Raw genomic sequence first — 23309 nt, 5'->3', positions numbered from 1 at the left:
TCTTTTGTTCTTCTATTAAAAGCACATGTTACATCACTGAAGAGAAACATATATTTATTATTTATTTATTCATTTGTTTGTTTGCAAAAGATCAAACTGCCTCTGTACAGTTTGGTTTGAATTCAATTATTCAAGTGAATATATAAATATGAAATATTATGTTTGTTTGTGAGCAAGATTACACAAAAACTACAGGACAGATTACCAGGAAACTTGGTGGAAGGATGTGGTATGTGTCATCCATGTGGATCCAGATCAGGGGGCAGATCCAGGAACTTTTTTCTCTTTCTTTCATTTTGTGTTATTTCCACTGTTTTCCTTATATAATAACAAATTGATTAGAATGAAGGGAATTGTTGGGCCTTGGCAGATGTATGTGATCTACTGAGTGACAATCTAGTGGAGCCACTAGTGGACAGATGGGTTACAACAGAAAGTTTAATTTCTAAAGAAAAAACGGACAAGTTGTAAATTTTTGGACAAACTGTGTAAAGAATGTCCTGAAAGCTAGGGTTGCAATCCTGGAAATGCTAGCAAGAGCAGGCTACACTTACATCCAAGCCCCTCCCATCAGCCCTCTCGTCAAACCTACAACCCCAGAACACGTGAACGTGCACTGGCAACTGCTAGTAGACGACTTTTCCATGACTCTCTTGCTTACTTCTGTCTGTCATTTCTGCTTCAGTGGTGTTTGTCTCTCCGTCTGAAGACTTCACTCATGCACAGTGAAAGCAGGCAGGCAGGTCGGTAAGTGACAGACAGACGGGCGAACCAACCAATCATGTGGTTGTGTTTATTTCAGTCCTGCGAGGGCCACAGACAGTGGCTTTTTTCCCCAGACAACTTTATTTGCTGATGGCTTTCAGTAGGTGAAGAGGGTTTCAACAAATAAGATAAAAAAAGTGTTTCTGAATCAAATAACTAACCCTACTTCTAAGATGAATATGATGAATCCAAAACAGTTCATTTAAGTTTGAAACCTTATTATCAGTCAAAGTGGAGGTGAAGAGAAAAGGGTTTTGTGTGTTGGCTCTTGTTTTGGGATGTGACCTGTATTGACTGTAGCTGTCATCACTCGTACACATACATTAGTCGGAGCCACTGAGGCCGTCAGTTAGACAGTTGCAGACAGTTTTATCTCTGACATGAAGAGGCAGGTACCTCTGCCTCTTGGGGGGGCCGACTGGCCAGGTTTGATCTGATCACGGATCAAATGTTTCTCCACTAAATACTTCCTTACTAGAAAACTGCTGGGTTGATTTGCTTAGGAAAATCCTGTAGGAGGAAGAAAAGTCCACTTGAACTGATTTAAAGGTGCTTGCTGAATGGCTCTTTGTATTTCTCAGGCTACAGGCAAGATGGAAAACAGCTCATGGTCATTTACATTTTGGAGATTTAATGTGGTCACCTAACATATATACCAGGCTGTCTGATTTTCCCAGAGTATATTTGTACTGTAGATTTGTATGTACTTCATATTTTACTCTATAATTCTTTCCCCTTTTTTATCATCTTATTCTTATTCTTACTGTTACTCTTGATCTTATTTGTATTCTTATCATTTCCCTTAATCATAGTCCTATTCTTATTTTAATGAATCTGATTCTTTAATTTTACTTTTTATCTTTATTCTTATTCTTTATAAAAATCCTCATCTTTACTCTTTTGTAGCGGATCATATTTATGATCTCACTCTTTAAGTTTGCTTCATTGCTTTATTATATCATAATAATTTTACATATTAAATGTTGCCATTCCGCTGTTGAAGTTATTGTTTGTATCATCTTGGTTCATTCGGACACTGATGCAGAGAAGGTTTATTTCTTTCCCATCAGTCAAATGAAGTCACAGTGGAGCATTGAGGGCCCCTGATTGGCCCCAGGCCCCTGAACTCCCACATTGGTTTGGCCACAGTCCCAAAGTCGAGGCATTGTAAACACAGAGCGAAAGCCAAGAGCTGACACTGATATCCCCAAAGGTGTGCAGCCTTCTGCAGCATGTGTGTGTTTGTGTATGTGAGTTAATGGCTGTTTCATTAGTGCAGTTGTGTGTGTGTATGTGTGTATGCATGCACCACTTACCTGTGTGTCGGTCTGTGTGTGTGTATGTGTTGGCCTATCTTTGGACGGTGAGCAGAAGAGAAGCATTTTTAGAAATACAAAACAAACAGTCGAAGAGTTGAAATCCAACAAAGGAGTGCTGACTGATGGTACAGTGTGGAAGGAATGGAGGTGAAGAGAGAGACTGTGAGACAAAGAAAGAGAGAGGGAGAAAGAGAGGGAGAGAGGGAAAGAGAGGGGGTGGGCAGCAAGTTGAAACCTAAGCTTTCTGGACCCTGTTTTCCCTTCCTTCGGGCATTCTGTGGCTGGTAAAAAATGTGCTGTATATTTGAAGTGTTGGATCACGTGACAGAGGCAGGGTTTGTGAATCAAAGTACACATGATTTCAGGAGGAGAGAGATAGAGAGACAGAGAGTGAGAGGGTGTATGTTGGTGAGAGAGAGAGAGAGAGAGACGGGAAAAGGAGAGAGAGGCGGAATGCAACAGGCTGAGCTCTCTCGTCACTGTGAGAGAGACTTCTGACTGACAAACACAGCTACTACTCTCAGCTCAGCTCTCCTCTCAACCACCCTCGCTCAGCAGCACCCAGAGCTGCGTCCGTCACATCTCAGCTCTGGTAAGTTTTGCTCGTCCAGACCCTTTTTGTTTTTTAAGATTTTTCCTATAACTTGTGTGGCAGTGTGTGTGTGAGAAAGAAGCAGACGGACAGAGGACATGTCAGAGCTTGAGTGAGACGTGTGTGTGTGTGTGTGTGTGTCCTCTCTCTCTCCCTCTTGTGTATGTGTGTGTGTGTTTCTGGGAAAGCATGAGTGAAGAGATTGAGTTTCCTGAGGACAGCTTTAATTGAGAACAGAGATTTCGAGCAAGGGAGAAAGAACAACAGAAAGAGCAAAGGGAAGGGAATGAAAGCTGATCGGCACATGAATGTACTCTGGGGTGCTCCATGTGAGGAGATGAAGGCTTGTGGTGATGTGTATGTGTGAGTGTGTGTGTGTGTGTGAGTGTGAGTGTGTGTGTGTGTGTGTGTGTGTGTGTCTGTCCTAATTTTTTCTGCCCGACCATCCATGTGCTTCCATCAGAATCATCTCTGCGTTTATTCCTGATTCATTAGCTCTGATTTGCTGAATGGCTGAAATCAGTTAAAAAAGGATGTTGGATTTCCCCAGATTACAAAGAATGACATCAATAAGAGCAGACGCTATTATACAACCCACTACAAACTACTTTATATTGTCGCTCTCATCTGTGTCAGTCTGCTACTGCGAGTGTCTCAGGCCGTTTTTCCAACACGAGACAAAGTCGCAGCTTTAACCTGCAGGATCTCAACCAGCAGGCTGGCTGTCGAACTTGATGGATCGCTCCATCGACATCCAGAATGGCGGAGTGGGTCTGGTTTACCTGAGTGTGTACACACTCACTCACTCATCTGCTTCAACCTTATGTAAACAGGTCTCCATCCACACAATCACATAAGTGCGATGGAAACGTTGAAATAGCTTACTCCGGATATCAGAGGAGAATCTGCTGTGTGTCTCATGCCTGCTGCTTTGCATTGTGAGTGTGTTCAAGTATTACTCATGTTGTGGGACCTAAACATGGTCACATTGTGGGGACCTGTGTTCCTTATAGGGACAACAAAGAAGTAACCATAATGCAAATGGACGTGCGTGTGTGTGTGTGTGTGTGAGATCCATCTGGTCCAGTGGGGTTGAAAGGTTGGAAACTTTTGATTGGAACTCTCTAATGAAGAAATACACCAGGGAAACTGTCTCTGGATTAATTGAGAGTAATTGTGATAATGTATGAAAGAAATCACAAAATCATAAAAGGTCAAATCTGACTCTCTGTGGCCATGAGACCACAAGAGGTCGACACTTTGAGATGAAAGATTGAGTTTCCTCTTTCTAAGTGTGTGTGTGTGAATAAACTTACTGACCCTCCTCATATTGAAACACAAGCTCCTTTTATACACGTGTGAATCACTTCCCTTTGTGTGACATCTTCCATTTAAACACAGACGCGATTGATTTTGATTAAGATGCTATTCATCTGCTTCATCCCGAGCTGACCTGAGCTGAGCTGCCCGCGTCCGTCCGCTGACACCATATTGCCGAGCAGTTGCACCACGCCACCCTGTGCAGTGGAGCGTTTCTAACAAACTCTTGACAAGTCTATTTCAGATTCATTTTCCTTTATGTCTTGCAGGGTGTTTATGAGCACCCCCGCAGGAACACATAGCAAAGCAAAGCATAAACAGCTGGGTGTAAACAATGCATACTATGTCAGAGATCACATTCTGGAGGAGAGTGGTAGACTCGCTAAATATAACCCCCTTCTTCTCCTCTGATTGGACGGCTATTTATCACTTTGTTGTCAGCGAATGTCCCCACAGTGTTGGCTATTCAGTGAACTGTTTTATATTTCAGCTTTAAGAATCTGAACATTTAGGGTGGATGCATCTGCTCTTAGTTAAATCCTACTTGTCCCCCTTTTGGTTTCGTCATTCAGAGAAGAGACTTCCAGAAACGTTTGCGTGTGCTTGCATGTGCATGTGTTTGGGTGTGTTGGATAAAAACTCCTCTAACCACTCTGCAGTCTCATCTTTGTTCTCAACACTTTTAAAGAATGACAGCCCCTCAGGCCGAGGAGGATGTCTGGCTCCACTCTCTCTCCGTCTCTTTCCCTCTGTCCTGCTGACGTCTTTCTTTCTTTCTTAATTTCCTCTATATGTTTATATATATATATAAACATATATACATATATAAATCCACCTTCTTTTCTGGCCATTGTCAGCTGAGTTTGATTTTGTACTGGGGTTGCTCTCTTGCTCACCACATATAAATGGAAACGGGGAACTTCCAAAACAAAGAAGCAAACATTTGCTTACTTGACTTTGAGAGCAGAGGACACACATCTTTTCTTGTTTCTTGTAAGAGTTACATATTGTCCTATTTAGAGAAAGTTTGCTGAGAGCCGTGCACTGGCTGCTGTGCCCAATTGGCTTCAGAGAATTGGATGTGACTTGTAACATTTACTGTTGCTTTCGCTGCACTTTTTCAAAACTTAAGGCTGAATGTGTCTCAGTGTGTCTAAAAAGCTTCTTGGTGTGTTTAATCGAGGCCCGGGGCTGCTCCTCAGCAAAAGCTAAAAGTCCTTTAAACACACTTCTAATCCTCTGTGTGGAGCAGATTGAGTGTGTGCTCAGCCAGTCGTTACACTCACTTTTTCACTTTAATACCAAATGAAAAGCTGCCTACCAAAATGCCTCAATTAGGCTTGACCCTTGTCCAGGCCGCTGAGCCTGGAGCGACAGGGGCTGACCCCGGCTCCAACCTGTGGACCCTCGGCAGCCCACAGGGTCGGCTCCACATAATGACAACATTGTGTGTTTTATGAAACATTGCTATCATCACCATCATCTTCCATTAGCACTGCTCACACAGAAATCACACTGTGTTATTCCAAGTATCGTTGGTAGTTAAAACAGAAAAGTTTAGATGTGAGTTAGAGGAGACTCAAGTGACGCTTTTTGGTGCCGGTGACATCTTAGTCAGTTCATTGGTTTATAAAATATGAGAATAACATCCTGATATATTCACATCGAATCTTAACCTAAAGATACCAACTTCTATTGAAGATTTAAAGAAACTAGAAAATAAAATATTCACAAGAAATGAAAATGTGGAATTCTGCTTTTTTGTTTAAGTAATGAGTAAAATGATTAAATGGTTACTAAAACATATCAACCACTTGATTAATGGACTAACTGTTTCAACTCTTTATTTTGTCATAATGACGAACTAAGTAAGTAAAATCCAGAAAACTAATACACAACTATTATGATACTCAGTAGAGTGCATGCCTCCTCCACCAAGGCCCAACAGTCTCCTCATGAAACCACTTTGAAATTCTTTCTTGAGTCATGCCCCACACCTCCACAAAACTAAATGGAAATCCATGTTGTAGTTTTGGCATAATCCTGCTAACTAATAAACAAGCAAGGCCCAATAGTCCCCTCATGAAAAAACATTTATTTTCACTACATCCACGTTTTAAGTTGGATCCGCACCCAAAACTATTCTGGATCCAACCCCTGATCTTGATCCACACCAAAATTGAATGGGTTCTTTCTCCAGTTATGTTCCATCCCTCCATAACAGTTCACAGAAAATCATTTGGGCAGACAATAACATAACCTCCTTGACAGAGGTAACAAGACTACATCACATATCATTGTTTAAAAACTTGTAAAGTTCAAATTGTACAAGATCTTTCTAATCAGATCCTCATGTCTCTATAAACAGTTTGATTCAGATTTTTTTTAAATCTTTTAAAGAAATGCTGTTATAGTTGAACACATGGTTCCTCTTGTAATTTTCTTTTCTGGGAACAGTGATTGAGTCTATAAACATTTCTAAGCGAGTGGATGTACTGTAATTCTATTTTATGAGTTGTCCTGTGGGCTAAAGGGAAGATTGAAGACTGAAGTTCAATTTCAAGTTCTAGAGTAAAATTAAAGTCAGACATATTCAGAGATTTGCTTATTTGATTGTGAGAGTTAGATGAGGACATCGATAACACTCTTGTGGCTGTATGGTAAATCATAATTACTTTAGCATAAGGACTGTAAACAGGGGAAAAGCTCACTTATTATCTAAATTATTCAAATGTGGGTTTGAATACATGAACATTTGCCAGACTGGTTATTAGCTACCAAAGTGAAGCTGACTGGCGACTGCTGTAACTTTACATTTACTGCACAGACACAAAAGTGATCATCTCATCCAAGTGTAATCAAGTGTAGTAAATAAGTGTATTTCCCAAAGTGCAGCATATTTGTCATTCGGTTGACTGAGATCATCAACTTTGTTCTTTAGATGCTGTTTACTGTAAATCCTTTTTAATAAGATGACTTTCTGGACAATCATTCTGAAAGATGTCTTAAATGTTGCCTTATATTTACATCTGTGTGTACATCCTTGACTAAGCTAGCGTCATAATTGCGTGCATTAAATTGGACATATGTGTTTACCACAGTCAGAAACATTTTGTGGTCTATAAGATATCTGTCAGACGCTGGTGCTTTATGGCCCCCTCAGTATTTGTGCTCCTCAAAAGATGTTTTGTCTGACATGAAATATAGGATGGTCATTTGTTGAAAAATCTAATTATGTTGTTTGTGGGTGACAGAGCCTGTGTTTTTTTCTCCTAACTAATGGTTTCTGTGTGTCAGTGTGTGTATTTCTGCTCGATGTGTTCTGCACAGCTCATCCCCTGGCTACATTCTCTGAATAAGGCCGATTCAATTGTGGGTTTTATGGTTTACAACAATTTCAGCAGGGACAGTCCCAGCTGAAGTCATGGTTTTCCTTGCATTTGGCTGTTTTTAGTTTGTAGCCTTCAGCCTTCGACTCAGACTCTGCGGCTCCATAGGCTTCATGAAATGCAGACATTGTAAGTTTGTCATCTTGGCGTCTTTCCCACTTTCACACATTAATGGCTTAACAAAACCATAACCCATCATCTGCTCAGCAACCAAAAAGTGGACTTGAATAATTGCATCTTGTTGAACTTAAAATGATGAAAAGATTTCAGAAAAAAATTGCAGATTAATTCACTAGATACTAATTTTACCTATTAAATTTATAAGTCCCATAAATAGACCTGATTTTTCTTTCAACAAGATCCATGGATTATTCTGAAAAAACCCAATGGAAATGTTGCATAACCCACTTTCTCACAATGTTAAAGAAAGAAAGAAAGAAATCTGCATCTGCCGCTGATCCAGCACCAAAATGTAATGAGTTCTTTCCTGACCCATACCACATCCTTCCACCAAGATTTGAGGGAAATCGTCTGGTAGTTTTTGTGTTATCCTGTTCACAAACAGACAAACCAGCAAACAAACGGACAAGGGTGAAAACAGAACCTCCTTGGCTAAGGTAAAAAAACACATATCCACAAAAGAACAACAAATCCAAAGAGCCATAAGAATTATTAATGAGCTAGTTTCCAGCCGACTCACTTCACAAACACTCAAGTATGAAACAGAAACGTGACCAAATAAAAAAAACACCTTTTTCAACGTTCTATTAACGGAGAAGAGAAACGGTGCAGAAAATTAAAGCGCAGACGTTTCGGTTCATGCGGGCTGTTCTCAATCCAAAGGATCAAAGTGTGTTTATCATCAAATAAACATTCTTTGTTTTAGTCTTAGACGAGTGTTCACACTCTAACTGGGCTAAGACAAAAAAGGCACTTTTTAGTACAGAAAAACATCATCATGTAATCCAGCTGAAATGCTAACACAGCTAACACTGCGCGCACTCATCAACCACATGTTCACACAAAATAAAGGGCGTTATTATGTGATGTGGAGCAATGTTCATACCCTCCGGTTACAGTTTGTAGAAACAGGAGTTCCTCCAAGCATCACGGAGCTCTGTCTCACCTTTGTGCACCGCAGGCTCCACCCTGACCAACTCTGTGTTACTGGAACATTTTAACATAAACCTCTTAAGCTGGTTTTTTTTCCCATTGTTTAACTTACGTCTGTATTAAAAATGTTTCAAACTAAATTACTAAAGTCTGGTACAATTAAAAAAAGAGCTCCCATTGTGGAACAGATCTAATACAGTGTTGACCTCTGCAAGCAAGCAATCAATCAACCAATCATGTATTAGTTAGTAGTGAAACTAACTGAGACATATTTCTGATCAGCCAAGCACATTTTTCGACGAGACTTCGCTAGTGCCGGCTGCATCCCGCCGATCGCTATTGGCTGGCTCCAATTGCGCAAAATGGCAGCGTTCGAATCCCAGATCTTTCAGCCTCATTTTTGGATAGTGGGAGGAAATGGAGACGCTTTGTCCATGTTCATTATACAGTCTGTGGTTATAACACTGACAAATAGAGGAAACTATCATGTTCAGATGTTTGGCATATTTCATGACAGGGTGAACATGATGTTACTACTAAGGAAGTTTAGATAAACCCAGATCAGATTCCATGAGAATTTGACTTAAATAAATTGTTCAGCTGAAGGCCTTGTTTCACGCCTCCTCCTGCAGTCAATCTGATTCCAAATCATCCTCACAAGGAGAAATCTAGTTCACAATTTATTTTTCCTTTCATTGCAAAGCACCGTGTGCACTGCTGACGACAGCTGTGCAGGAGGAGTCCACAGGCTGTCGTTGTTTTCCTTGTTGCTGCAGTGAATCCTGTTTATTAATTACTCACTGGGACATGAATAAACCTGTGTCTAAATAGTCATTATGCATGATTTGATCTGGATGACCTTTACATCACACAGGAGCAGAAGTGTTCCTGATCCTGTTTGCATCAATTACTTTTAATAATTCAGTCTAACAAGGTCAAATAGCCACTTAACAAATTACAAGGGCTAAACAGTAATTTTCAAAATCTTTCTAATAGCACTTCCATTTGAAGTAGTTGGCCCACAGTACAGTTTTGCTGTTCACCCATATACAGAGCATCTATGTGCATCACTTTTCTCTATTACACATCACTCACACACTACCAGCAGAGGAAATTTGAGCTGCCTATTGTACATTTGGAGTTGTAGTCTCCTAAAATACTAGTCTGGACAAAGGTCGTTTTCACATATGAACGACCTTGTCAAAATGAACCAACACAGTGTGAAGGGCCTCCTCTCTCTCTCTCTCTCTCTCTCTCTTTTTCTTTGTGTGTAGACGTGTGTGTGTGTGTGTGTGTGTGTGTGTCGTTTCATAACTGTAACCTCAAGCTGATTTGGGTTGGAAAAACCATAAAGTTCGCATTTACACCCAGCCTAACTAGATCCAGATGATGCTCCTAATAAGCACTTAAAGCATGCTATTCAAAAAAACTTTTTTTTTTCCATTTGGTTTGCGACTAGAAGATTTTTACAGCTGCTGTGACAATGCGTCAAACTAGTTGCTAAAAGTGTTGTTCGGTGTGAGTTGTGTGAAAATCAGAAAAGTTGACAGCGTGTTGTGGTTTGTTGGAAAAGACAGGGAGATGGAAAGCCCCGTCATTTTTTACACCAAAGCTGTTTTTAATCGCCATACTCTGGGAGGAAAGCGGAGCATTGGTTGTGTGTGTGTGTGTGTGTGTGTGTGTGTGTGTGTTGGTGTGTTTGTGTGTCAGCAGGACCAGCACCAGGTTACCCAGTCTGACCTCACCCAGCCAGGTCTCATAAAAGCAGCATTGAGGCTTGGAGGCCCAGAGACACAGCACAGCTTTTGTTGCCTTACCCAAGGTGTATTCCCCCTGGAGGGAGAGTGAGGGGCTGGGAGGGGGGGGTACTCATTAGAGAGAAAGAGACCATTCCTTGGCTCGGGCACACATTATTTCATAGTTTATCAGTGGAAATAAAACTGTTTCTTTATTTTTATGTATGTTTTTTGCAAGTGCTCAGCCTGGTGCCTCCTCCCACGCTGCCTCACCACACTCACTTCTTTCTCTTATTAATCCAGTTTCCAGTATGGATCTAATTAATAGGTCTGTGTACTTCTTACACATGGTCCGCCAGATGCTCCAAACTCCCTCCCGTGCTCTTTCCCTCGCTTTCTCTCCCCTTACATCTTTTTCCATAGACTTTTTTCAGCTTTCGACACTTTTTTTTTCTTTCTTTCTTCGTCCCGGTCCTTTTTATACATCTGGCTTTCATACCAGTGATTTTGGTCGTTTGAATTTGATTGGTTTTAAATCTAACTCAAACGCAGCCTCTGTGGAAGGATCCTCTGTCCTGTATTTACTCCTTTCATTCTTCAAGGTCAATTGCAGCTTTCAATGGTGCTTCAGCGTGTGTGACCGACGCTGCGTGTTTTCCACTGATTACTTGCCCATGAACATGATTAAAGTCACAGAACATCTGTGTGCGTTTACTCCTGCGGCCTGCATGTCCGTGCTTGTGTGTACCTGTGTTCTGATTGTAGGGAAGCGTGTGTAAGCATATGTATGTTTTAAGAGGGACCATTCCACCAGAGCAGTGGTAGGTTTTTTTTCTTAAACGCCACATACACTTTATCCAACCGGTGTTCGACAGTTTTTGATTGCCAAACAGAAAAGTTCTTTGTGGAAACAGTTGCAGGGACTCTCCACGAATGGCCATCGCAGTGAAGAGAAACCACAGCAGAGCCAAGCAATTAGGAAAAATATGTCAATATGAGAAATGTGGCTTTAAAAACAACACTCAGTCACTGCGCTGACTGTGCGGCTTTGTGTGTGAATGTGTAATATGTGTGAGGGAAAGAAACATCCACTGTAACCTGAGTATGTAGAACAGCTCAACTCTAATAATAGCAGCACAAATGTCCGATTTTTTTTCACCCTGATTTTCCCACTACGGATAAACTGACTATTAGAAACAGACGTCATTATAACTGTGTTCAATTCAACTGCAGCAAAAAAGCTAAAGGTCCAGTGTGTAAGATCTAGGTGAAAGGGATCTATTGGCAGAAAACATAAAATAAACCTAGTGATGTTTTCACTAGTGTTTTTCATCTCAATTGTATAAATTGTTGTTTTATTCACCCCAGAATGTGCTCTTTATTTTTAAATACTTTATATTTACATCAGGAGCGGGTCCTCTCTATGGAGGCTGTCATATTTTTTACAGTAGCCCAGACTGGACAAACTAAAACCTTTTGAGTTTTTATGACAACTGAAGAACAGGTTCTCTGTCATGTTTGGAAGGGGAGGGTGAGGTGAGGGGTGTTCAGCTGCAACATGCAATTTTACCACTAGATGTCACTAAATTAGACACACTGAACCTTTAAACCTCCACATGACCAGTGACACATGTAAAACAGTGTCAACTAAAACTTTCACTTTCATTAAAATATGATTTATTGCAGGACTCATTATGTTAAACATAGTAAACATACCGTATATATATATATATATATATATATATATATGCTTGTGATTATATAAAAAATCTGATTATGAAGCTCGTTGTAATTACGTAAAAAAAAATTCTTAGAATCTGGTGTGATGAGGTCTGAAGCGACTGCTGTGGTTAAAGCTTTGTAATAACCTTCTGACATGAAGCATATGTTTCAAATCTTATTATTGTCACCCAGACAGTTCTGGATAGATGAGACCGTTTATCCATCTGATCCAGTGGGGGTGGAAGGTTGGAAACATTTTAATTGGATCTGTTCTCTAATGAAGAAATATACCAGGAAAACTGTCTGTAGGTTATTGACAATTTTGTTTCTGGAAAGTCTTGATGCTACTGAATATTTACATAAGGAGATTATGTTTTCACCCCTGTGCTTTTGTAAGTTATTTTGGTTGTATGTTTGTTTAATTGTGAGCAAGGTTATGCAGAAACTACCAGATGGATTCTTAAAAACCTGGTAGACAACTGGGATACGTGTGAGGAAAGACCTCATACATTTTGGTGCAGATTAGGATCAAGGTTTTTTTCTTTTCTAGGCCATTTTTCATCAGTTTCATTGATTTCTCAGAGAATAATGGATCTTGAAAAAATGCTGATATTTATGAGTGTGTGTATTTTGGTGCAGATCCAAATAAAGATACAGATCTAGTGAATTTATATGTGGTTTTATGAGCGGATTGTTGAGTTATACCCTCTACTGAGTGTCATTCAAGTTTAAATATTATTTCTAAAACCCTCACTATTTGCAAACTTTCATCCATCTAAGAAATCTGAGAAAGAAATCATAAAAACTAAAACCAGACTCTCCACGAGACAAGAGGTCGACCCTTTTAGATGGAAGATGGCATTCATTCTTACTGAATTAGTAATTGTATTGTATTTTTACCTCCACATGTGGAACAGTTTATTTCAAACCAGGTACAGAGTAATCCTTTACAGCAGCAGCTTTGTAAGTGACTGGGGTCTGTATCAGTTACAGCAGCATACCTTTCTTTGTTTGTGTACCTGCACTATTCATCATGTGCAACACAAATATTCCTCCATAAAATAGTGTGTTTCTGTTGATCTGGTTTAAATTCATATTCCTATCAATCCAGATCTCGCCCATCACGGGTGTTTGATTCCCATGCCGGAGCAGGCCCAAAACAACAAGACATTCTTTGGCCAGGCTGTATGTACCACAGCTCCACCACAGATAGTTAAGCTCCACCCTCTCATGGAATCACTGAAGGGGATGAGAGACATGGCAAAACAAGAGGGGAGAGCGAGCCATCATTTTACTTATTGACAAAGTCACAGAGGCACAATGTGAGTCCTGAGGGACGGAGAAGGTGCAAAACAAGACGCAGCCATCAGAGGAAGAGTGAGTTGTGTGGGTGTGTGTTGTTGGAAAGGGTTAATTGTACCCATGTTGTGGCTGGCTGTTCTCTGGCAGACTGGCTAGAGTCAGGCTGGCAGAGGGAACAGAGAGGCCCTTTATAATACAGTTCTGCTGATTGAAATCATATGGCATTGCCTGAAATCATTGAACTACTTGGAAGAAACACAAAAAGCAGGAGGGAAGTGTTGAGTCTCTCTTCCTTCCTGCAGTTTGTTTAACACTCTTTTTGTCTCTCGTCTTCTTCGTTCTTTGTTTCTCATCTGGACTCTGATTTTGAGGTATTTCAAATTTTGTTTTTGTGGGGTTGTTAAACCATCATGCTTCGACGGTAATAACCAGACTTTGCTTCCAGTGTCTAACCCCTGCTGTCTCTCCTCCCTCCTTCTTTACAGAGTCTGGACCCTCTCGGTTCTCGGTCTCTCGGCTCCGGGTCTCTTTCTGACTTCTCCTCTCTCACCATCATCCCTCTCACCTCTCCGAGGCCCCGACGGCAGAGACACCAGCAGCTGAGAGGGGCTGAATGGCACCAGCTCCTTTCAGACTCATCATAGGCCCCTTGACGAAGACGTAGGAAGGGACAAACTGCGAGACCAGTCACCTGAAGCATCACCGGCACTTGGCACCATGGCAACCAATAGGGAGCATCAAGTGCGTCACATTACCGGCTTCCCCCGTGCTATGTACCCGTTCACCTTCAACTCCATGAGGAGCCACTCCCCCTTTGACCTGCTGGCCAGTAGCCACCTCTTTGGCCGGTTCGGGGCCGACCTGCCCAAAGAGATGGCCGCTTTGTGTGAGTAACAGAGTTCACTTATTTTTTCCCTCACACTTCTTACACAAACAGCCTCAGAGAAGTATCAGACTCCACTGAAATACAGAGACGTGCGTTCATAATAACATTTTCCATCTGGTGCGTTACATGAAAAACGAGGGCATTTCTTTCACAGCAATACAACTGATAGAATCTCATTATATGCAGAGCCACAATGAGCTTAATTCAGATTCCAGCAAAAATGTGGAAAAATGTTTTATATCATCATGAGGCCTGAAACTCTTCCAAGGTTCAATTAGGAGGCAAAAAATCCTGATCTCACACCCCTGCACATGACAAGATAGAGTGCTGAGTGTCCATGTCCCCACCACTTTCTGTTTTATGTACGACAGCACAGAGACGGCAGAAAGTTTAGGAAAAGTCTTCAGGGCAGGAGACGAGACGAGACGAGAGGAAACAAAAGGAGAGGAGATTATATTCATGGATCAAATCATTACATGTAAAGATATAGAAACAGAAATGCAAAGCAGATTGAGGCTTTTGGCCGATGAGACAGTTTTTCCATTTCAACTTGCAAAAGCAGTGTGTATGAATAGAGACATGCAGAGTTCCCATTTTGGGTCACAGGGGGCGCTACTCCCCTTCAATAGGAAGAGAGAGACTATTAAGGGAGTTAAGGAAAAAAATCTTTTTACGGTTGATTTTTATAATAAAGGACACTTTCTCTTTTGTTCTAATGTACTATGTTTTATTCTTATATTATCTGTGTGGATAAGATATAATACATACAATTTTTATCCTTTTATTTCTCTGTTCCTCACAGCACTACTTTATTAAATCTGGAATCAGTTACACTATTGCCTCCCTGTAATGTGAGTGTTGTAGTTGTTTGAAGTTATGCAAACTACAGTTGGATTTCATATTTAGATGAACTGACTGTTCAACCAGGGCAAACCTTAAAGCATTGTATGTTGGTTTTTGTTGGTGCGCGGCTTGTTTGCTCTCCTCTCTTCAAAGAAATTCTGGATCCATTCAGCAACAGCAGAACGAGAACAAATGAAACTTTGTGGTGATTCATGTTTCCTCTTGTCCATCCATCCACGGTTCACTGAGGGAGGGGGCTGGAGCCAATCCCAGTGGACATTGGGTTAGAGACGGGGGTCACCCTGAATCTTTCACACTTTTTACATCTCAACACTTGATCATTTTCCCCTTTGGAATAATGTTTTGGTCGTTAGTTTCCATAAGGATATGACATTTTTTTCCTCCTTTTTTTACTGGCTTTGTATTTTCAGAACAAACACTTAACCTTTAGCATTATTAAGTGAACACTAATATCCTCTGGTTAAGTTTTCTACATTCAACTACCCTGTGTGTGTTGAAGTCATGTCACAAATATGTACCAATATGAATCTCTTTATATATATATATCAATGTTTATAATCAAACACTGTACTCCTGTTGGCCTGTGTGCATGTGAGTATGTGCGCACAGACACTGCTTTCACTGAGCAGCAGTTATCTGTTGATCTCCAGTTGTACGTGGCGTCACGGGACCGACGAGAGTGGGTTCAGCGAGCTAATAGCGCTCAGTATGCGATTACATCTTTGACATGTTGCCTCTGGGTTTTTTGTTTATGTATTTACATACGTACATACAGAGACAGAAAGATAAGAGACACTGCTTCATTTTAGTCAGGATAGACGGTATTAACGTTGGTCAGTGCATATGACAAAACAAAGGGCGAAAAGGAACTGTTACAGTAAATGCAAATCAGTCACATGTATCTTTTTACCTGGAAAATCCCATTAAAATTCAATATCTATTCTGCAGTCCTGGTCAGGAGGGGCAGCCATGAAATAAATAACATACAAATACAAGCAAGAGCAAATAAAACAAAAACACAGCAAACAGATTAAAAACACAGAACATACAAGGAATCAATGGCAAAAATGAATGATGGAAAATAAATACTCAAACATTAAGATAGAATAGATTTTGAGAAAGGATCCAAACCCAGCTGACATCAGACTAGAGGGCAGATTGACAGTCCTCCACTATGAATACTGGTCTTGCTTGTTTACACTGAACCCAACAGAGATGGCAACATGGAATAAAGGTGCAGCTGGAAAACTTCTGTTACCTTCATCCGATGCAGGCCAGTCTCTAACTTGAGTTTTTCTAAGCACAGTAATCAAACACTCTTTTAATGACTAGAGTCAGTAGATAGCATACCTCCACCAAGGCCCTACAGTCCCCTTATGAAACCACATTTAATTTTAATAGATACAGATCTTGTATCTGCACTAATTTACACAGACTCATAAATATCAACACCCTCAACATTTTCCATTAGGATCTGCGACTTATTCTCTGAGATCAACTAAAATGTTAAAAAAACGCCCTACCTCACAATGTCAAAGACAATGAAAAAATAATCTGGGATACGCCCCATGACCCATATCCGCACCAAAATTTAATGGTTTCCTCCCTGACACATACCACATCCAAGTTTCATGGTTTTTGAGTAATCCTGCTCACTAACAATCAGACACAGATGAAAACATAACCTCTTTGGCTGAGGTAATAATTAAGAGTTAAAATGGTAATAGTAAACTGACCAACAGTAATATACTGTAACCAGGGTTTACTATGAAACCACTGAACATTTAATCCCTATAGTTTCAGGTCTACACTGCCCATCAGTCCCAGTATAACGGATGGGACAGTGATGCTACAGTTTCCTGAACACACACTTCTGCAGTAAGATGAGAACAAACATTTAGAGTACATTTAGTGATCTCTTTAACATCCGTTTAAAATACGAAGCAAGTGTCAGCTCACTGAAATATAACAGCAGGGATTTGCAGCAATTTGTTGCACTCTTCATATCATTATAGATTTTAGATTTTAAAAGAGATTTGAAGATTTGATGAATTATCTTTGGTAAACTGACGTCTCTTATGTAAGCTGACAGTTAGTTGTGGCCAACCTCCAACAATGGAGTTCTCTGCTGATTATTTTCACTGAAGAAGAATCTATGCAATTAATGAGCCCATTCTTTACCAACAAGCAAAGCTAAAATCTCTCATTAATCCAAGTGAACAAAATTAGACCAAATTACAGTAGAAGTTTAAATAGCCTTTGCTAATTAATTCAAACCAGGTCCTAATCAGTGTGAGCAGAAGACTGGACTTTGTTCCCTAATGAGATGAAACTCAAAGCTTCCCTGGACTAGAAATTAGCGGATATCCACATCAAAAGCTCCCTGCTGCGTATTCAGTCATTTGGTAATTTCTCTCTTCTTTTCCTAATAGCAGTGGGAATTAGAGGGAACACACAACGAACTGTGTTTGGCAAACGCTCTGCTGCCCTGTGCGTCATGGAACTGGTCTAAATACACAATGAAGTCTCTTGGTTTTCCCAGGAACAACCAAATATTTCTAATTATTAGAAAAAGTCATTTTTGTCTTTTTTCATAAACATCAAGAAGCGTATTCTGTCTGTATCTGTAAAGGAACAAATCTCACTGTGGAGCATTCACTGAAAGTGGATTTTTCCACAATGAACATAGTGTCCTTTCGTAATTTCTGAGCTTGTCACATCTTGTTCTTTGTAATGTTTTGAGCGTGTGTGTGTGTGTGTGTGTGTATGTGTGTGTGCGCGCGTTTGTGTGTGCGCATGTGTGTGTGTGTGTTTGGTGTGATATTAGTAACTTGAACCTAAAGGCACAGACCCAGGCTTGTGTGTTTTTCTTTGTGTCTGTCATCACATGCACTCTGTTTAAGCACACACACACATATTTGGAACACACACACACACACACACACACAAACACACACACGCACACATAGACACATTTCCACTGCCACTCTGTAGGCTGCACATTCCAACACCCATGAATATCACAACCCAGCAGTGTTGTGCGCCTTGCCTCACATTGGTGACTATATTTGTGCGCCTGCTGATGACCGCAGTGAGACTTTGTGCAAATATCTGTGGCCGAGCCGGAGGAGCTGCTGGTTGAGACACAGACAGGGAGAGAAAGAGAGGCCATTGTTCAGCCCTCTGTGTGTTTGTGTCAGACATGAAGACAGGATGAATAGCTGAAGAACCTGATTGTGAATAGTTGTAATGTGACTCGCTCCTCTTACAAGCTGTGTGTGCATTTGTGTGTAAGTGTGTGGATGAGAAATGGGGGGGGACACAACCGAGTGGGGAGTCCCGTGTTTTAAGTTTCAAAGACAAGAAAGCTGCAATTTGCCCGACTAAAAGAGTGGGAGGGAGCTTATGTTTTGTTAAAAAGGAAAGGAAAATGAGACTTTCTTCTTCTTCTTCTTCTCCTTCCTCACATTCCCTCCTGCATTTGTGTGTCTCGTTCCTCAAAGCAGCAACAGGGGGCAGGGTGCTGCGAGGTGGGGAGGGTAATTGTCTCAAGGTGTGGAAAGAGCTCAGCAGGCTGATATTGTGCAGCTCTGCTCCCTGCAGTGTGTCATTGTAGTGTAGTGTAGTGTAGTGGAGTGTAGTGTGTGTGTGTGTGTGTGTGTATGCATGCGTGTGTGTTGTTGGTAAGGATGGTGAAAGACAGGTAAAAACTCCTCTGACCCTGGAGGAGGAGGCTTTATGTAAAATGTAAAAGCTATTATCTTCCAAATAATAAGAATTAAAAAAAAGGTGATGAAGAAGAATGGATTCAGGGGATTTGTAGAAATAAAAAAGAACAAACAAACAAAACAAAACAAGAAAAACAAAATTTTAATTCAGTATGAAGTGCACAAAGCCACAGGCAGGACAAGTTGGGAAGTCTGTGTGTGTGTGTGTGTGTGTGTGTGTGTGTGTGTGTGTGTGTGTGTGTGTGTGTTGGGGGGGTGTCAGAGCCCCAGTGGGGGTTTCTTCCAGAGTTCATCCCTCTTGAACGAGGGAAGGAAAGGGAGGAGGTGAGGCAGTCTCGTACCCAAACTATCTAGACTCCAGGCCGTGTGGTTCGCCTGCAGTGGACTCACACTTCTCTGTGACTGAGGTTTCCAACAATCCATTCAAGCAGGAGTGAAGGGATTAAATTAGACGGGACAACGTTATGAGACCAAATGGAAAAGAAGAAAAAGAAAAGGCTTTAAGTGACAAACTAAATTCATGTGGTATAAATAATTCTCTGTTCCCCTCTCCTACAAGACTTGTTTGGACATTAGTATAACTTGCTATTCAGTTCTTTTAATTAAAGAACAGATTAGGTACCAGTGCACAGCAGGTCTGTTAAACATGCAAACATTCTAAATGTGTCCACATTCAATCATGAAGCATGTATTTCATAATAATAATACAAATACACTTTGGGTTTATTGTGGTTTACATTCTGCTTGAAATCAGCAGCTCCCTATAAAGGTAACATCACTACCCAACAAAACTTTGCCTCTTCAAGTAGTTTGACATCGCTCTTCAGAAAACCTTTGACAGATTATTCTGTAATAATGTAGAATTACAGTGTTATCTCTGCGTGTGTGTGTGTTCAGAAACCCGATGAGAGCTCTTGTTTACAGTGAATTGTGGTGAAATTAAGTAACACTCTATCTAAACGGGTGCTCTCTCAACGCCTTTCTTTCTTTCCTTCTTTCTTTCCTTCTTTCTTTCCTTCCTTCTTTCTAGCCCCAACAGTATCTGAGGTCAGAGTATTTTCCCTTCCTGTGGAGGAACAACAAATAAATTAATGTTGAAATGTGGTAGAGAGAGAGAGAATGGGGGGACGGAGTAGGGGAGGTGAGGAGTCTTTGTTTTCATTTGCAGAATATGACATATGAAGGGGGAGCTGGTAAACTTGAAGGGGAAGAAGAGGGAGGGAGAAAAAGTTTGTTGCATGGCCAGTGAGAAGGCAAGTACACACCCCCTCAGGGGTGTACGTCCCTCCCTCTTCTCCTTCCTCAACCCCACCTCCTTTTTTTCCTGTGCTGAGAGAGCATGCAGATAGTTGTCTGTGTGTGTGGTGGACTGCAAGAGGCCCAAAGAGCTGGTGAGAGGGGAGCACGGATCAGTTACAGCAGCCAGGCGAGCAAGTGATCTGAGACGTGGTTTGGATTTGAGAAATAAGGAAACAAGGCAAAGACACAAGAGTCCGAAGACAGCATTTTTGTCCATATAGGTGGACCATATAGTGGTGTTAGTGTGGGTGAGACAGGACAGGGGGCAGTGGCACAGACAGACAGACAGACAGACAGACAGGGAACACCTGGACCAAGCAGGGCATTGAGTTACTCTGAGCAAGAGGAAGCTTTTTTTCCTGAGTTTTTACAGCCACTCTCTCTCAGCTCGGCTGCAGAACAAAAGCAGAGGAGTGCAGCTGTGTTGCTGTGATTTGAGAGGAGCATGTTTGACTGTATGGAGGCTCTGGGACTGGCCCCGCGGCCCCTCTTTGATGTGTCCGGACAGGGCTCCTGCATGCTGGGGAAGGCCACCCCTTACTTCTCCGGCCTGGACCCCTTCGCCTGGGCCGGGACCAGCAGCGTCCAGTGTGAGTACTGTGTCCTGTCCATCAGCTGTGTGTGTGTGTGTGTGTGTGTGTTCCCAGCAGAGTCCCAGTTTTGTTATCATAGAGCTCTCTCCACAGGAAGAGTCAGATTCCTTTCGATTCCACGTCCCATTCTCACCCTGCAGCCTGTTTGTTTATGTGCTTTTGTGAGAGTGAGTGAGTGAGCTGGGGAGTGCATATTTATACACCCCGCTGTTTGTTTTCTTTATGAATGACTTCACATGATTGACAGCATTTTCAAACAATGCGGGACCTGACCCCGGCGACGTGTCCAGAAAACAACCACCACCTATACGTCCAAACAGAAACAGGTTCTGATAGATCGAAGGCCTGGGAATCACATGGTTGTGATTTGGCCAATAAACACACACAGTCAGTTTGAACCTTCACAGGAGCTAAATGAGAAAAATGAATTATACTACACACTTGTACTTTTACACAGATTGTATCCATTTGCAATGGGGGGGATCCTCAAAGCTACACCTCATTGTAGTGATAAAGAAGAAAGGGTGACAGACGAAATGGGACATGATAAAGCATGAATCACTTGACATGTAAGCACCCCCTGTTTCCTAACTCCACAGGACATTCTTTTCACCACAGCTCCTCAAAAGACCTGAGCAGACAAGGCACCGATTGAAAAAAGTCACACAGGCAAACAGAGCAGAGATAAATGAGAGAAATACTCTGTCTGACAAAATGTCACACAGAACTTTTGTTATTGTCCATTTTCAGATTGCATGAGGCTTTGTGACTCAGAAAATCAAACACTGACTCCATCTACCTCTAGAAACAGACTTGCTGAAGTCTCATTTATAAGTGTCAACTTGACGGAGCGAGCACATTTTTCAACTTTCTAAAAAAATGACATCCACTCCGTTGAGCTCAAGCGGTCGCACAGTGTGGGATGTCCCCACTGAGCACCCACAAGTCTATTTATCTTGGTAATTATTTAGATACCAGGGCACTGAGTACCGTCAAGTCCGCAGTGCTCCCTAATGATGATGCATGAGCAGTCAGGATGACAAACACCACAGCAGGGCCTGTTACAACTCGCTAAGGAGCTTTGCCAGATGCCAGGCTGAAAGACAAATGTCCACAGATGGTCATCAATCATGGTTTCTTTACATATAAAAATCTGTTTGGTGCAGGTCCAGTATCAGTCAAGAGACAGCTATAGATTTCTATTCCACGTGGTATAAAAGAAAAGATGTTGGAATGAATCGTCTTGGTTATAGACATCTATCATTACTTTGTGACCTTTTATAGAACAAATGGTTGATGAATGAACTGAGATAAACAATAGGCAGATTAATTGATTATGAAAACAACATTTACTACATTTACATTGACACCAATATTCTGATATTAACCAGAAAAAAGACAGAAGTCTTGGGATGTGAAATGTGGGAAAACAGGGAAACATCATAAACTAAATACTGTCTTATTCAGAATAAGGTCAATAGATATATATATAGATATTTGTTAGTCACCAAATGATGGATTTTGCTGTGACATTGTTCTACATTTGCTGTTAGGGTTTAATTTAAAGGTCATCTAGCTGCACAGCACTTTGGTCCACGTCTGTTGTTTTTAAATATGCTTTACAAATTCAATTCAATTCAGTTTTGTTTGTATAGCAACAAATCATTACATACATTATCTCATGTTAAGGTTGAGACCATAAAATTATAGAGAAACCCAAATGAGCGAGCACTTTCTTCAAGTCAAATAAATGAACTTGACTCGATTTAACTATTTTTTTTATTTAGATAATAGAAATAGTAGTAACAGTAATTCGCTGCATTTGTAGAAATTCAAGGAAGTACAGTCTGCTTAACTATCTTTCTTTCATTTTCCCCTTGTGGATACCACTCCCTTTGACATTGACACTTTTGGTGTAATGCTCATACACAAACTGAACCATCTAAAGTGAAACCAGCGTCACATAAACTGCTGCACCCCCGGCCACTGGGAAGTGAACTAAAATGATTAGTGTGATATTTCCTCACTGTTTAAACTCTTTCAGAGACCACGTCAAATTCCTGAGAGTATTTTGTCCTCTGTGACTTTCTGACACACTTTCTCTCCTCCTCTCAGTGTGTGTGTTTTTTAAAAGGTGTGTGTGTGTGTGTGTGTGTGTGTGTGTGTGTGTGTGTGTGTGTGTGTGTGTGTGTGTGTGTGTGTTGGGGGGGATAATCTTTTCCTGTGTTTTTTTATGAGAGGCTGTTCAGCACCTCTCTGCCGTCCTTTGTCTCAACGTCAGGAGGCATTAAAGGCAGTGGGGTCCTCTCTCTCTCTCTCTCTCTCTTTCCGTCACACAGCCTCTTCTGCCTGTTTCTCCTCTATGTGACATTAGTTTTTTTTTAAAGATCCCCTCTTCCTGCACTTCATCTCCTCTTCCATTAGTGTGTGTGTGTGTGTGTGTGTGTGTGTGTGTGTTTGTGTGTGTTCCCTCCTATCAATGATGTGTGTTTATTCTTTGCTCACACATGGCTCAGCTTACACGCCTTGTGTTGTGTAACCATGAGCTTTTTAATGATTCAATTACAATTACAAAGGGTCAATTAAGAGATTAGGCCGTGTGTGTAGGAGCATGGGCAGTTAAAAGAGGCGAGGGCTGAGGGATGAAGTTGGATTTGGGACTAAACCCTCAGTAAGTCTTT

The 23309-nt window shown here is 41.1% G+C and overlaps 1 protein-coding gene across 2 annotated transcripts in view; it reads left to right on the top strand.

Annotated features, from left to right (window-relative positions):
- The first annotated feature begins 2539 nt into the window (after positions 1 to 2539).
- The window catches only part of rargb (retinoic acid receptor, gamma b), a 32345-nt gene continuing 11575 nt past the window's right edge, over positions 2540 to 23309 (top strand). Inside the window, exons 1-2 of one of the 2 annotated variants that reach the window (XM_020087012.2) lie at positions 2540 to 2676; positions 13744 to 14144. In XM_020087012.2, coding sequence (XP_019942571.1) covers positions 13976 to 14144 — 169 coding nt within the window. In that variant the 5' untranslated portion in view covers positions 2540 to 2676; positions 13744 to 13975. Of the gene's footprint in view, positions 2677 to 13743; positions 14145 to 20252; positions 20626 to 23309 lie in introns of those variants that run through there. The other variant, XM_020087014.2, reaches the window with a different exon arrangement.

This window comes from Paralichthys olivaceus, chromosome 2 (genome assembly GCF_024713975.1).
Source record: "Paralichthys olivaceus isolate ysfri-2021 chromosome 2, ASM2471397v2, whole genome shotgun sequence".
NCBI lineage: Eukaryota > Metazoa > Chordata > Actinopteri > Pleuronectiformes > Paralichthyidae > Paralichthys > Paralichthys olivaceus.
This window is presented reverse-complemented; position numbering and strand designations above follow the sequence as displayed.